The 17,163-nt window shown below is 40.4% G+C and overlaps 1 protein-coding gene across 1 annotated transcript in view; it reads right to left on the bottom strand.

Moving 5' to 3' along the window:
- PHLPP1 (PH domain and leucine rich repeat protein phosphatase 1) overlaps positions 1-17,163 on the bottom strand; it is a 59,560-nt gene that overhangs the window by 29,767 nt on the left and 12,630 nt on the right. Inside the window, exons 2-3 of the mRNA XM_053466213.1 lie at positions 3,847-4,043; positions 1,184-1,309 (exon numbers count right to left, since the gene is read on the bottom strand). Of these exons, the coding sequence (XP_053322188.1) occupies positions 1,184-1,309; positions 3,847-4,043 (323 nt within the window). The remainder of the gene's footprint in view (positions 1-1,183; positions 1,310-3,846; positions 4,044-17,163) is intronic.

Below are 17,163 nucleotides of genomic sequence, written 5' to 3'. Positions count from 1 at the left end.
AGCTGTAATAAATGTACTAAATCATGTAAATACACAGACTGGGGCAGTATACTGTCCCTTTAATGCAATCACTGCAGAAGGTGCATACCCTATCAGAATTAGGTTAAAAAGCAGTGGTATTAAACCAAAGAATAATCAGATCCTTCCTTTATATGCGGAGTCTTCCAAAATTGTTCATCTGGCCACAATTCACCGACATCTCACTTGTAATATTATTCACAGAAAAAAAAAAAGACGGAGAGAGAGATGTCTGACATATACAGAAAGAAAAAGCATGCAACGCTTCAGGACAGCAGAGACATTCACAGCCACAAACATTCAGACACGCACTAAAAACAGCGATAGGCCCATTACAGCTCAGGGCAATTGGGTTTTTCCCCTGATAAAAGGTTGAAGTTAAGTGACGCGCCAGGCATGATTTGGTGCCGTGTCACTTTATCTGCATTGAAGATACTTTAATGTTACAATTTTAGTAATACTGTGACAATCATATGTTTTAATCTGTATTAAATAATGTGCGAGTCAAATACTGTCACAGTAGGCATATCGGCGATTACCACAGGTCTCAAAGCTCAGGTTTGCGGTCTGCTACAATGACACATCCATTAACATTAGTAATCGACTTGTGGTTTATAAAATTTCCTGAGCGGGTAAATCAACACGTTATAGCATGACAACAAGGAATTCTGAAACTTTTAATTCTCTCTCCCCCAAAACGTGTCCATGCCACATAAGAGGAATCAAAAGGTTGAAAGCTATATACAGCATATAGGAGAAACAGGTGGAAAAAATAAAATATATACACACTCAAAAATATATATATATATACATATATACACACACACACACTATAAGTATGTGAACACCCATTACCAACTTCAGGTGTTTCAGTCACACCTATTGCTAACAGGGGTAATAACATCCAGGTAAGTAACTTTCACAGCAAGCTCTTATCAACTTCTTATCAACTCGATTTATTTTTCCAATAGGTGAAACCCTCGTTACGAAATGGTAAAGTAGGCAGCATTTGAGTGCCTTGCGTCACTCGTTTACAGTTTTACTACACTTCCAATGAAGTTGCTAAATGTAAGTCAATTATTATTAACCTCTTCCAAGTGGTATATTACAGGAATACAGTTCAGTCCCCATTTACTTGCATTACACATACACACTCCCTCCTTACCTTGGAGGCTTGTCGCAGCCATCTCAAGTAGTCCGTGAATGTGTCAAAACAGATGTAGTATGTCTGACTCTGAGGTCCGGAGGAGCTGAATGCCAGGCAGTGCTGGTGTTTCTTTACCTCTTCCACCTGCACCGAGATAACAAACCGCTATTAGCAAAAGGATTTCCAAACAAAAATACATACATATATATACACACACACTATACTCTACTATTTTATCTAAGTAGCTATGTCTGCCACGATCATGGATTTACATCTTGTAGCTTGAAAGATTTTCTAACGTGAATGTAGCTTACACTTTTACATAGCCAAAGGGAGTAATTCATCTCAGGTTTCATATTGTACCTCAACGCAATATAAATGGGGGGCATTTCCAACAGAACACGGGGAAGTCAAGAAAGTTCATAAGCTTTTTGAGGCACAGAAAAGGAAGAAACAACTTTAAAAGTGTGGGATTCCTACAGTGGTTAAGCAGATGATAATAACCTTGCGTGTATACAAAGAGCAGCCATCTTTACCTTCTGTTCAAAAGATGTCCACAATTACCCTCCCCCTCCCATTAGGTTAATCCTTTACTTTCATTGTTTAGTTACTGCTCCCCATTGCTTTTGGTTCTGGCTGCCTTCATAACAGTATTAAGGGTGGAGGACTGCAGGACAGGCATTAGCAGAAATGCCAGTCTTGCCACAGATATCAGGTTAGATGAGGTACAAGTTCCTAACGTTCCCTCCATGGACAGAAAACAGAAGTTTGAGCTAGATGTAGCTTAAATTAACACATTTTCTACTGCTAAAAGCTGCCAATGTGACAATTCCTCTTAACCCCTTAAGGACAATGGGCGGTCCCTAAACCTATTGAAAACAATGCATTTTGAGCCCGTACATGTACGGGCTTTGTCATTAAGGGGTTAAAATAACTTTTCTCCACTGTGCCTAGCTTGCACTGCTTGTTTTTCAGTGTAACTGCAGATTACGTTTAGTTCAGTTGCCCAGCATGAATGAAAGATGCCATCATTAGGAGAAACAGCGGAAAGCCTTTGACAATTAGGTAATACAGCTGCTGGCACACAAGCGTTATGTTAGTGGTGGCCATATGTTTTATTATGTATACGGAGCCATAAACGTATCTGTGGAGGAGATAAAGTCCTGGTTAGGTAAAGCAGCCGTGGTTTGAAAAGGACCTTATCTATATCACCAATCAGCCATAACATTATGACCAGACAGGTGAAGTGAATAACACTGATAATCTTGTTATCATGGCACCTGTCAGTGGGTGGGATATATTAGGCAGCAAGTGAGCATTTCAACCTCAAAGTTGATGTGTTGGAAACTACACCTCTTGTGGGGTGTTCCCGGTCTGTAGTGGGCAGTACCTATCAAACACGGTCCAAGGTAAGAAAGGGGGTGAACCGGTGAAAGGGTCATGGGCGGGGCTTGGTGCCAGATACCACGGCACACCTTCAGAGGTCTAGTGGAGTCCATGCCCCGACGGGTCAGGGCTGTTTTGAAGGCAAAAGGGGGACCTTCACAATATTAGGAGGATGGTCATAATGTTATGGCAGATCAGCGTATTACTGTGTTACTGTGCTGCTTTCAATATATGAGAAGTTTTAAGCACCGCACAGTGGTAATCAAGTAGTTTAGGCTAGCGCCAATTGTTAATACCATCACCTATATTCTGGAGAAGTTTTAGGAACAGTCCCGATGCCAGAGTGCCTACTGAAGCCCGTCAGGGAAGATGTGTCCAAAGCCCTTAGGTGTCTCACGGTGATCACTTGGAGCACCATGAGAATAGCGCACAAACCGGATTTGGGTGAATACCGCTGCAGCGTACATAGCTACCCACAGCTTCAAATCAAAGCTTATGTCCTGAGCCGTCAACTCCCCAGCAGGTATCCTTTTTAAAATAGTACTGGAGGCAACATTTGCATTAAATCAGGCACTCTGCTCCTAGACTCAAAAAAAACACACAGAAATGCCAGCTAAGGTTACATCAGATGGAATGAAATGGCACAACCATGGCATAGGAGGCTGTAGTGCATGCTCTAGAAATCCTACAGCAAGGACTACAGCCTCCTATGCTATGGCTGTGCCGTCTCATTCCATCTGATCAGGGTTTAGAAATCAGGGTTTAGCATACTTCTAATGGATCAAACATTTGAGAGCCATATGAGATGAAGATCAAGCAATATTGTTTGCTTTGCATTCTCAGGGTGTGATTTTTTTCTTCTCAAAGAAAAATCCAGCTGGCACAATGCGGATTCAAATAAGCAGTAACTTCAAAGTGTGCCCTTGGGCAACACAAAAGGGATTTAAATTATGCACTTGTTGCACAGGTGACTTAACCAAAATGACCAAGAACAGCTGCACCACCTGTTTACTCACTAGTTTACTAGATGGGAAACCAAATCATCCAAATAGGGTTTTGTACACTGAAGGCCACCCATCTTCTTCTCAATCAACAAAACAAAGGGGCAGATCTTACTTTTTTCTCTTCAGAGATCAGGAAAACAAACCCATTGCAGCTGGGTTTATGGATTAATCTGTGCCACTCCCAGGCTAACTACTTATTAGAAAGGATCCTTGGCAAGTAAGCAATATTTTCCAAGGTCTTTCTTATTCTCCAAATAGCACACATCGAGCATTAAACAGAAACAGACTCACCTTTCCACCAATTAGAGGGAGTACGTGCATTTTCCCAGCCTGGCTGTCCTTCACCGATGACACAATAAGGCATGTCCCACACAGAATAACTTGCCTTCTTGTCCAACGGTTCACAGGCAACTGCATTTTCCCTTTCCGAACATTGTAGGTTCCAGAGAGCTGAGTTCGTTCAGAAATACTTGTTCCATTTGGCTTTCCTTAAGTTTAAGGAGAAAAAAAAAAATACATGTTAAAGAATGCCTTTTGCAGAAAACCGTTTCTGAAACACTGCAGATGCCCCAGACGTGTAATGTATATATTTAACCCCATACACACTCCAAAATTCCAAAAGAGAATTTGCGGGCTATGGAAACATTATGGAAGGTGGTTTATGATGCTGGTGGCAAAAGACACTATAACACTTCATGAAGCTGCTCTGCGAGTCTTGGCCGAATTAACATTTCTGACAAATATACCCTTTCAGCACTAATTCAATCTTGTGCAATATTGCAAATTGACATTTGCACTACAGATTGTTTTCCAGAGAACCGTGGAAACTGTAAACTGAAATATAATGTGTGGATTCAAAATATAGGAACAACTCTAATCAAAAAATAATGAAGGCAACTCCAAGACATCGTGTGATTCAATGAAGGAAAAACTTGAAGGTTTGTACCACTATTTAATATACTCTGCGAACCCCTACGTTATATTCATCATATGTACACATGATCCTGCAATATAATCTGAAGGTTTACATCTGATAGATTTGCCAGCCATTGAAACAAATCAGTGATGTAGCATAACAGGACCTATAAGTGAAAACACGCCATAACAAAAAAAAAAAAGACTTTGATTGCAACCGGGCAAAATTGCCCAACCCCGGAGGCCCACAAGGCTTTGCCAATGAAAGTACTAAGCCAGTCTAGGACCATCTACATGTGCAGCAATGTTCTAAGATACAATGTCCATATCCAAACCATTTCTGCATCCACTATACATACAGGCAAAGAGCTTCCTTTTTGGAGAAGAAGAAGAAGAAAAAGAATCTACGTGATAAACTCTGAAAGGTCTTGCAAAAGCTGTTAAAACCCCTTGCTTGCAATGAATATTTTTTCTTGAGGTGTAATAAACCTCATTCACACCAACCACCCATGAATAATTTCACAGTAGTTCCAATTGCTTTAAAAAAAAAAAATAGATAAAGTGCTATAGATAGAACATATCCTGAATTTAGTTTTTAAATCGGTGAGGCTATCAACATCCCAACTGCAAGTAACCTTAGGTGCCAAAAGTCAATAATATGTGCAACTACTAGGGACAATATAAACCTGGAAATAAAATATCTAAAATCATAACCCGACTCAGCGCTTCATTACATAGTTAAATGTTTAATCATTCTGACCTTCACTCTTTTTTTCTCTTTTAGGAGGTCAGGATATTTAATGAAGTGCTTTGAGAACTATTATGCTTTCTCTGCGCTTCATGAAAGCACGTTTTGTTAGAAGCCTGAGATATTTTGCAACAACTAGCGATTAGCATATTCTAATTGACTAATTAGAGAGAACTAGCGTTCTACTGTAAACACGAACCTGGATGACGCGAGGTTATGTAGACAAAATGTGGTAAGGCTAGAACACGGGAGATTAGCCAAGTGAAACACTAACTACTGAACTTAACCAGGTCTGCAAAAAACTGCAGCTCAGCATGTTATGGGCACCTCTTTCAAGCAGGGCGATAAGATTTTCTATCTGTCAGAGTACAGTATAAACAAGTAAACCAAGATGAACTTCAGCCCATGGAGTGAACGGGCGCAGTGCCAAGTGATAAATGAAAGCCAACACAGATGGAATTGCTCGACCTGTGTTCTAGCAGAAGCAACACGAGAACTCTGCAGAACCCACCGAGACATTTAAAAAAGGGACATTGAAGCACAGAACTATTATGTACACGTACAGGACAAGTGTATAAAACGATGAGTTCTTCTGCGTTACATAAACTTTGTGGTATGTGGTCTTCTACATGAATAACTTGACAAGTCTGTTTTCCTGTTCACCTATCTTTTATAACTCCTCTGCTACATTCATCCATCCCATATTTTCAGCTTCTCCACTACCGTCGATTCACTTCTACTCAAGGCTACTTGGAACAGGACTAGTGCACAAAATCAAAACAGTATACCTCCCATCCAATACAATTTACCCACTTGTTCATCTGCGATGAGGCCGCTGGGCTGACAGAACAAAAGGATGTTATTTTTGACTAGCAGAGCTACTCAAGCATTCCCTAACAAGCTATTCAGGAGTTCAATACTACTTGTCCAAATGGATTAGTCGCGTTAGCAATAGAGCGCAGACTTTTGTGAGGGAAGGGGGTGGGAGGCTTTTTAAAAAAGCGCTTCATTAGCCTCCGATACATATAACAAAACATACTTCAGACAGAGTGGTAATGAAAGGCTCTATGGGCTGCAATAGTCATATTACCCAGGCATGGATATTGTATATTACTGCATATACAAAAAAACAGGGCAGGTAAGCGTAGAAGTAGAGAGCTAGACAAACAAATCTGTGGGGGCTCCTTGATATTTTTTTCAGGAGCCAGAAAGAGGTACAGTTATAGAGATAATATGGCACAAACGGTTAGGAACCAGATTTAAAAACATATGAGCCGTAGCCGGTCTTCCAACAGGCCACAAAAAAATATTTTTCTGGGGCTGTATGCTACAGGTGTACGTCATTAGACACCTGGCCACAAGAAGAAGAAACCTCTGGCTTTGCTACAGGAGTAATCCCATTCATAATCAAACCTAACTTATACAAAGACATAAATGAACATTCATCCAAAGGCACAAAATTGATTAGCAAGATGGCTGCATGTAAGAGGGCGCATGTAAGATCCATAAATGTCCAGGGGTTGATACATATGGTTACTGAAATTCATAGCTACAAGTTCAGGGAGAAGAAACATGCATGTTTTTATCTCGCCATGCCAGAGCAGTGGACATGTGTAGACACTCAACGTGGTATGTGTTTAGGCATGGTATGAAATGGCTGTGTGACTTCATATAGTCTGCCTCAGACAGACAAGAAAGCACAACGCGAGAAGGATCTGAACGCAGATAAGCACTTATTAGCAGGATGAGGCTGGCCCTGTGAAGTTTTTTGCTTAAATTTATGTAGTTTTAATTCATCTTAAGGCTCAGGAGAAGAAAGGGTGTGGTCAGATGAAAGCGTTCGACACGCACTGTGACTTTAAGACTGTAAACAGAACCCCACCCAGGAGCAGTGTGCATTACAGCACATCTACAGACAGCTCCCAGGGAAAACCGGGAATGGCTGTAATGGACATCCGAAGACGGACAGAGCCAACGCCTACAAGGCAGCACAGAGCATGCATTACAACAAAACGTTCTCTGACCCAAAGCTTACCCATTACAAGTTATCATCCAACATACTCAAGCACCCCAAGACTACAGTCACCAGTCCCCCTCCGTGAGGAGTTTGTACAGCACTGCAAATTCCCGACCTGCTTCCAGGCAGGTTCCGGTGGAGGCTTATTAAATAAAGTATTTAACAGCAAAGGGGACTTAAATTAATAAGCTGTAAATGACGATATCAAACCAATTATCCTTCAAGCAGCCACTAGAACTTCTGGGCCAGCAATTGTGAAGATATATGCTGGTCCTTAATAGCCTTTAAGAAAGATCAGGAATGTGCAAGTTAAGACTTAAGGGCCACAAACCCCAAATGATTTAGTATAATAAACACCACAACATACCATGAAGCACACTTGCTCCAGCTACTGGAGTACTTTAAAAACGGGTGGCTGCTTTTTACAATCTATACATTACATCGCCTCTTTAAACCTTCAACAGATCATCATAGAAAGCTACATCAAAACAAAGGCGATGCCTGGTCCATTTTAATGATTTGGAAGCTTTCAAGTCACAAGTAAATTAAATAATTAGAAAAAATTAATACCACCACTAATGCTTAGTGTAATGTTATATTGAATTTGCTTCTCTGACCTTTATCCAACCTCTCTTGGGTGGTTTAGGGTCCCTCAAAAACACAAACATGACTTTACAATGTGTGCCTGGCTGTAGGGGTGGGAGGAGTACTTCAAGATGAAAACAAAGATTACAAGTTGCTCTGGAGTCACGCAGCTTAAAGTGGATCTATCACTTTTCCTAAATGCTACATTTTGCTGTTTTAGCCAGTAAATAATACTCTTGTTTGGTTTTTGGAATACAAAGAGTGGGTGCACATTATATACACAACTGCACATTACAGTCATTTTTAAGAAGAGAAGACCTACTAGGCAGGGCAAATAAGGCGACTCTCTTACCACATACTGGCATCGGTAATGATGCCAAACAGAGCAGAGAGCACTAGGGAAAAAAACAAGGCACGGCCTGAACTCAGCACTCCCATGTGAAAGTAAGCCTGCTGGCCTTTGACATTACAAAGATAATCATTAGCCCAAACTTCAATGGTTCTACACGGTCACCAAAAAACACACCAAGTTTTTACTTTTAACATCTTGTTTCTTTACATTGGTGGTCACTTATAAAATTATTTCGGATAGATCAATGCACATTCCAGGTTCTCTTTAATTCAGTTACAGTGTTTATTAATACTGGAGTCTATTCCAGGTACCTTGATATTGTCGGAAGGGTTAAGCAAACATACTCTGGAAGCTGAAGAAACCCTACGGGACAAAAGTGATCTTTCACAAAGCAACACTGAAGCTGTGAAGTGTTGCACATTACATTTTCAGTGAGGATTAATCACACTTTTTTTTTTAAAACATAGTTACCATTTTAATGGCATTGTCTGTTGCCATAGTAATCAGCATTTTAAATATGTTGGACATTTTTATTTCCCAAAGAAACAAGTTTTCTGCAAGTCAAAGCACTATACATGTGCTAATAGCAGACAATGGGGGAGTTCGTAGCCGGGGTATTAGAAGTAGATAAGCCAGGTTTTTTGTTTTTAAACCAAAAAATTAAAAAAGACTCATCTGCTCTAGAACCAGTCCTGAAGGGTATTTTGTGATGAAAGTGTGTACCATGCTTTCCAAGAGTTTAAACAACTGCACAAACTTGCTAATCGTTAGCAATGCGGCTGCATAGCACCCCTGATCTGGCCGGTTGTGCCTGCTAGAAGCAGGCAATCACTCACACTAAAATCAATGGGTGTGCTTTCTGTGTGTTGTGTATCCGCACATGCGTTCTGATAAGAAGTGCTTGGCCACACATACGTACAATCCATAAACAATGAATCCTTCTATGCGTTTGCACAGAAATATCTGCATGTGGGGAATAAGGGTACCCTCTGCTACTATATGCATTAAAGTACAGGGAAAGTGTGTTCCCTTTAAACAAATATCCATCCCATATTCTGGCCCCTAACTGGGTAAAGAGGCTAGTAAGGGACGTGGCAAACCTGGTATAAGAGTTACCGATGTGGCTTATCAATAGGATACCAATAAATCAGAGTTCACTTAACCACCTCTGTCCTGCTCTCTTCCAGCATAGTATTAAAGTGTATTTTAGCTCAGTTATTTTCAAAACCTGTATGACCTCTTCCAACAATAGGACATCCTCTCCCAGAGGCTACCTTTCATGCTGCCAGGAAGATAAAGGCCTTTTATTTCCCAAATATCCCTATGAACCTTCTGGTTCAAAAATAGAATTGGTCTGAAAATAGAAAGAGGAAATACTAAAATCCACAAAAGAAAAGAAAAAAATACTCTGTAGGCCCAGCCATTAACACACATCCCTATTACTGCATATAAAGCCAAAGGCTACATACAGCAAAATTAATTGCTTTGTAATATAAGAAAAATGAATGAAGATGTGCTAGCCCAAGAGAAAATAAGTTAATACTTTCAATTAGGACAACACAGAAAAAAAAACAAAAAACAAAACAAAAAAAAAAAAACATACAATCACAAGCTTGGGGCCTCAAGTGTCTTCTGGGGTCCTGAAGGCTCACATTTCCATTTACGTCCAACAAAGTATATCAATTTTAACATCGTAAGTAAACCTGTATGAATTGCTGACATTGTAAATTACAGTATTTCCTCACGTATTTAGTAATATTTAACTGTTGTGATTCCTCAGTGATGTCATCAGTCTGTTATATCAATACAGACACAGACGCACAACCCTAAATACACAAAAATCAAACAAAGCTCTGTGAAACCACCCAACATAAACATATTGGTTAAGACTCTGCTCAGTTTAATGAGATGACTATATTAGCACCGTAAGCATATCATAGCATTGTTAGTATACTTTACACACAAACCAAATGTTCCCGGTAATCACAAAACAACAATTTGACTTCCCATTGTATGTAAATTACTGTAAACCTACCACAAAAAAACAAAAGCCATTAAGTATTTTTTTTGTTAATCAAACACCAGCTTGTGTGTTATTTTTTAATATACCAGATTACTTAAAAGGGCACTGCCGTGTTAAGTTTCTCTTTTACTGTGAAAATTAGTCACAAAATATATTTACCCAATATGTGCTAATTGAAAAGTTAGTCCTTGTGACTGGGAAGCCTTTTGGAGATCAAACCAAAGCACAGATTTATGCAAAATAATTACGTAAATATTTATGCCACAAATACCGTCAGAGGTTTCGGGAAGACTAGCTTCACATGATTTTTTTTCACCGTAACAACCAATGGAATGGTCCATTTGCTCCTATAGTGATGGAAATAATCACGTTGTATGCGCTTTGTATCCCCAAAGTGACATTTTAAAATGAGAATGTAACACCTCTGGTTATATGAAGGATTAATGACTGTTGCATCCAACACATTCCAGCATACCGAAGCCTATCTCTGAAGTCCTCCAGGAGTTCGCTTGCAACATCACTTCCACCATGGAAAGTGTACTGGAAACGCAGCTTTGCACACTTTCCATACGGCCAAGCTCAACAAGTCATTGACACATTTAATTAGTACTTCATCAATATGCAGCTATGCATTCAGGGAAACGCTTATTAATTCCGCTTTCTGTTTCTCCACTTGTTAGATTAACCCACGGTCATCCAGTTTCTGCGTTGATTAGCTATTCCTACTCCAAAACGTATCTGCAGTGCGGGCTTGGAAACAGAGGCAAAGCTTTCATTATAACATCAAATACATTTAAATACTGGATGACCACGCGACGTGCATTCCTGAATTTTCCACTTTCCTTTGAGCACTATTCTTATGATTAAAGTGCCTCTGGGTCAAGCTTGGATTTAGAATAGGAATGCAATATATGTAAGACACTCCAGTTGACCAGTGCAGTCGCAGGGAGAATAACAACGATACAAAATCGTTCCAGAATGGCATGCCCAAAGCGCGACCTGTAGCAAATCCTCTAGGAAGAGAAAAAGCATGTGCTATGTGTCAAAAAGAAGTTGTGCTTGGTATATAAAACTGTCCCATCCTGTTGATTCAGCACCTCCGAGTTATAAAGCGTCAAATACACCAGGTAGTAAAGGTGAAAACAAATCCACCGCGGGTTACGGTCATGGCAAGAGCTACTTCATCAGGCTAAGATCAAAGATGGAATCAGATTGTGTACCTGGAAACACAAACACAGCTACGTTCTATATATTGTGCCAATTTAGTTATTGCCTACTTGACTTAAACTTCCGCTTTGTAACTGTGACCTAAGGCATTTGAGACACTGAATAAACCAAGTAAAAGTCATTTCACTTTGTGAACGGTTTGTCACAAGATCATCTTGTTTCCAAGACCACTCTTGGTAGTAGGACCTTGTGTGTGTGGAAGTTTCCTATGGTAAGGAAAGGCTATTAATCATGTTCGAAGCCAGGCCTGGAAATATTTCATTAAAGATGAGGGGGGGAAAAAAAAAATAAAAAAAAAATACGTATTTCGTCTGTCTGCTGGATGTTTTCCATCATGGAATTGTGTACTAGTGGAAATTTCCAGTCCTTTTCACACCAAAAAAAAAATCCATATCAAAACAAAAAAACAATTCTTTTCCGTTACACTGCTGCAAGAGGAGTAAGGAGGAGGATCTGAAAGCGTACGGCGACCAGGGATGCACGTGGGATCAAGGAAAAGAGTGGAGAACTGCGCAGAGGTCATATTTTACGGGGGTTATTTGAAGTAAGAGTTGTATACCTTCAACTCGTTAACGTCACTATACATTTTGAAGAGGTTCTGTATAGTGTAGAACTTAAATCGGTGGGGTTTCTTAAACATCTCCTCAAACTAAACATTAGTCTGGGTCAACTCTGTCCCTTCTTGTAGCAGAAACTTGTCCGGGTTTGCCCTTCAGAATGCATATAGAATATAGCGAGATGAAGCCAGAAGTCTTCTGCAAATTATTCTTCCAGCTGCCTTTTTGGTGAATGCAGATATGTACTTTCTCAGTGACCTGCTTATGGGACTTGCATAGGCATCCATAAAACATAAAATGCACTTATGCAACTTGCTAAGCCTTAGAGATTCAACAAGTATGGAGCAATTTTTGCCACACTGTCTGTTAACCATGCCACGTATAAATAATGCTGTCTTGCCCTTCTCCTGAACTCTGCCGGTACTGCCTACATCGTTTTAGCATTAGGACGCTCATAGCCTTTGTACGAGAAAACAAAACAAGAAATGCAACACCAAGCTCTCCGATACTCTTGACCTAGTTTGATACAGTACAGCATGAGCTGAAAACACGCTAGACAAAGACGGTTTGGCAAAACAAGAGATATCTGCCTTATGGACATTTCTGTACATATGCATACAATTTCCCTTGCTACACATTATAGATTTTAGTTTATATAGGAACCTTGACTTAACACGGACCTGTCATAAATTGCAAATACCTCCTTCCCCTGATCTGAATGTCCATCTACCACCTATTACTACAACTCCTTAATGGCACAAGCAGGTAAAAACAAATGGTTCGAGTCAATCCTGGTTGAGGGGCAAGCGATAAGCTTTGGCAGTTCTCTGCCTCAAACACACTTTGCATTCTTGACAGCTGAAGGAATATAGGACTTCCAATGCCTACACAGCAATCTTCCTTCCAGGTAGACATCTCCTGCACTGTGTCAGACCCACAGCTTGAAGAACAAGCATTCTGCAAGAATGAAGTCTAACAATAAGCAAGCAGCATACAATTTAACTATATGCACACCCATCTTATAACATCACAGGCCTTCGTTTAGCTACTAGTGCCATAAAACTTCAACCAATGTAACCATTTTACTTGCCCTGAAAGTTATGATTTCCTTGTACAGGTTAATGCTCAAAAGGCTCTCAAACCCAAAACATGAGCTGTGTATGTGACAGTTCTCATTTGACGAAAAGGATATGCTTTATTTGCAAAAACCTATTAGAGCTTTTGCTTGAGCTACTGGCCCTGATAAACTAAAGCAATAAAATTTACATGACGACACATTTACCTGAAGCACAAAAAGGCTGGAAAAAGATGTTTTTGACAGTTATAACGGTCTCATTAGCCGTTTCTAGGGGACTGAACAGCTGGAGGCCCTGGGGGTTATAAAGACAATTTAGATAGAGGTTTCCAATGGCAACACGTGGGTCCCAATGACCTGCTCGCTAAAGTGATACAAGCCATTCTCCATGCACAGCAAGACCTCATGGGAAAGCCTATTCCAAGAAGAAATGCCATATGCCAAAGCTCGTTTCTGTACAAAAGTCCTGACTCTCAATCTCATCCATTACAAGTGTATGAAGGCCAGGCTGAATTCGCAAAAAAGTGCACTCAAGTTTTTGGTTCAGCAGAAATATTTTTATAAAAACCAGGCTGTAAACATGTAAAAAAAAAAGCATAAATATACAGTAGGTCCCCAGCAGTGACATTTTTCAAGCAGAAGCAACACATTAGTCCATTTCTCAAGAAACATTTTTATGTCAAAAGACTAGTGCTCTCTGCACATGTGAACTCTGCAGAAGGCCCTACTGTCAGAACAAAGGAAACACACAAGAGATAATCCAATACTTATTGGGACTTTATAAAGAAATGCAACTTATTGAAAGGTCTACAAGCCTGTCAAGCACACAGCGGGTAAAAGACGCTGCTCCGCTCAGACAAAACATTACACAATCTCTATCTATATACCCAGTGTTACATACTTTCAGTCATGTAGGGCTACAAACAGGCCACCGTTTGCTGATGTCCTATCTTCAGTGACGAATCCCTGGTTTGTTTGCATCCACTGAGGACTGGAGTAAGGTCGGTGGACTGAAGGTTTAATCACATGAAGAGAGAAAACCCATTAGGAACGCAATGGCAACAGCATATCATGGCCTGCCTTTCATACTCCTTATAATCAAGTGTTGCAGAGACAAAAACCTCCATGATTTCTATGAATTACAGAAAGTGCAGTGTTGCCCTGCCGAATTTAATAAAAGCATAGGTGGACCACTACCTTTAAAGAATTGTGTACACGACTGCGTTGAGAGGACACACTATGGGACTTCCAGAACAAGCAGCAGACGATCACAATCAAGTCTCACGGGTATATCAGCTACATAAGGGAAAGAAAACCTTGGGTGCAGTTACAAAGGAATTTAACGAGCAAGCACTGGAGAAAAGGTTCTTCTAGAAATAGTTGTTAGTTATTTGTGTCAATCCTTCACGTGTTGCTAAAGAGGCCCTGATATAATTTAGGTGCACAAGGCCATGCCACAGAGATGGAGGCCAGCTTCAGGATACCAGAAGAGGTCAGCGAACTGGATGTCACTGGCTAATCCACATGCCGTACAATAACTCAAGTACTGGACACTTTAACCCTGTGGGGCTTTTCACATTTTACATACACTTTGCAGACACCGACAATGAAGAACTGGATGCTTTTGCCCCACTACCCATTGCTTTTAGGAGACATTTACTATAATTTCTGTAGGTGCTCAAAGTATAAACGCCACATGCACTCATCTGAAGCAGGTGAGCAAAAGTAAACAACATGAAAGCACTTGGCCGACATCCCTCCCTCTGTTCTCAATTACCAAGAAAACACAGGGAATGTGGAATACAACAACTGCACAACAGACTAGAGAAAGAATAACCAGAAACTCTGAACAGCACATGGAGGACAACAAGCAGAATATTTGGTCATTTGGTGTGTCAGTAACACATGGCTGGCCAAATCTGAGTCAGCTTAAAGTTTTGTAGGTACACCTATAAATTATAAAATGGCAAAAAAAAAAAAAGTTAGGAGCCAGACCTTAAATTCTTGGAGCCATGTCCCACTGGCTCCTGGGATCTGTCAAGCTCTGCATTATAAGACATGAGAGCAAACATATAAATGCCTAGAATACCTTTTATTGCTTTAAGTGTGTTGGGACTAGAGGTGCAAAGGGATGCAGCATTTAGGGAATGTTAACGCCAAACAGCTGGAATATTTGGACATTTGGTCCATGTAACAACGTGCGTCTCTCGCTGCATACAAAGACGATACGTTGGGTTACTTATAGTTTATAATGCTGCTGGTCATAGGGAAAAAGAGTGTACAGCCAGCTCCACAAACCAGTTATTTTGCTAGTAAAAATCTTTAGTAAAATAAGAGATTGTTGCACCAGCAGGATTTGTCTCATTCCTGAAATATTTTGTTGTGTGAAGGCATTTGGGTAAAGGAATGAGAGCTTATTACACCTGCATCGCCCCAGGTAAACATCACTGCTGAACGCTACTGCACCAGTAAGCTAGTGACACAGTAAAATCTTCCCAATGCTAATTAAAATATAAAACAAGCTAAACTTAATCTAATTACCCACAAACAATGCATCTAAGAAAAAATAAGAAGTCCACGCAGAAGATAAAACAATATGAACTTTAAATATGAGCAGTTCTTCCTTTTATTATTATTGTTGTTGTTGCTCCTTTTATTGTTCTGGCGGAGGAGGCATTTTTCTCTCTTGCCAGTTCTGTTCTATTTTTTCATTCCAGGAAGAGATCACGTGCAAACCAAGTTTGTAATCCAGAATCATATTTAGATGAAATGGCTACTGAACACAGCATGTTAATCCATATACATTATCAGTGTGAAACAGCCCGTGTCTTCCAAGTATCCACTGAAAGGAAAAAGGTTTTTTAAAAAAAAAAAAAACAAACAAAAAAACACAACTCCTTGAACTTTGTACCTCATCTACAAGGTGCACAGCGAGATAAGCGATACCAACACGGTCACGTGTGCCACAGACTTATGGTCCCCACCTGACTATTCACTCCCACAAGTGCTCTATATCTCAGAAGTTAAGCCTGGGGAACCCTGTTGAAGAATCCCAATCGGAGGAAAAAATGGAAGTGACAGTCAAATCAGAGAAAGTAAACTGCAATAATCTCCAGAATGGAAGCGTCTGCATCTCTGATGACCGCTTCCTAAAAGTAAGACATCCTCCATAGCTGTAGAGTTTAGTGTCTGCAGGCCAATTTATGGCATGCCAGGCAGTGGTGTGTGTGCCCAGCTGAGAGAAGCAGAATGGATCTTTTTCAGGGCTGACTTAAGCAGCAGGGTATTAGAGAAGATGAATTAAAGAGGATTTCTCCAGAAGTCAGGCTCCCGAATAAATGTAAAAAAGGGAAAAAAATAAAGCAAGAGCATAATTTATGCAGAAAATAAAAAAAGTAGGCTACGGATTAACCCATGCTTGAGCACCTCTATATTGCAGTGTTAATTCACAGTGTACATAGTTTTATTGCATCTTTCATACCTGTGCATTCATCTACACATGTCCACGTTAATCTGAATGTGCAAAGGTGTACCATTTTCTATATTAGAAAGCACAGTAAAGTGTGTATATCACACACATGCTATCACGAATTAGTGTGTCCTAAATAGTTAATACTGTATGGAGATAGAAAAGTGCATTGAAACCGAGGACTATAGAAACACCCTAGATCCCATACAGGGCTTGAACACCCTTCCAACGTTCCCTAGCATGCAAGCACACCCTCCCCCTTCCTTCTATCCTCACTCCACAGGCATAGGGCAGGAGTGTAATCCTGTGTCACTCGAATAGTAAATGAAGGTGTGGGTCTGGCAAGTGACCCAAAACAGACACTCAAGTGGCGATCAGGGCCGGCCTTAGATGTGCATAGCCAAAGTGTGCCAGCCCATTAACCCCCTTTGTCACCACTTCACTGTGCCACACCTCTTTTCCTCCCTCATGCAGTTCAGGCATAGATCAAATAATTAACACAAGGAAACAGACCTGGTGGTATAGATCAATGGGGGGGGGGGAGAAAAATAGCATGAAAACTGAACATTGAGGGTATAGAACAAATATATAATGCATGAAACCCTGAAGCACAGACATGGATCACAGGTCACACACCCCA

The sequence above is a fragment of the Spea bombifrons genome, chromosome 5 (assembly GCF_027358695.1).
Source record: "Spea bombifrons isolate aSpeBom1 chromosome 5, aSpeBom1.2.pri, whole genome shotgun sequence".
Classification (NCBI taxonomy): domain Eukaryota; kingdom Metazoa; phylum Chordata; class Amphibia; order Anura; family Pelobatidae; genus Spea; species Spea bombifrons.
Note: the sequence above shows the minus strand (reverse complement) of the source record. Positions and strands in the feature narration are given on the sequence as shown.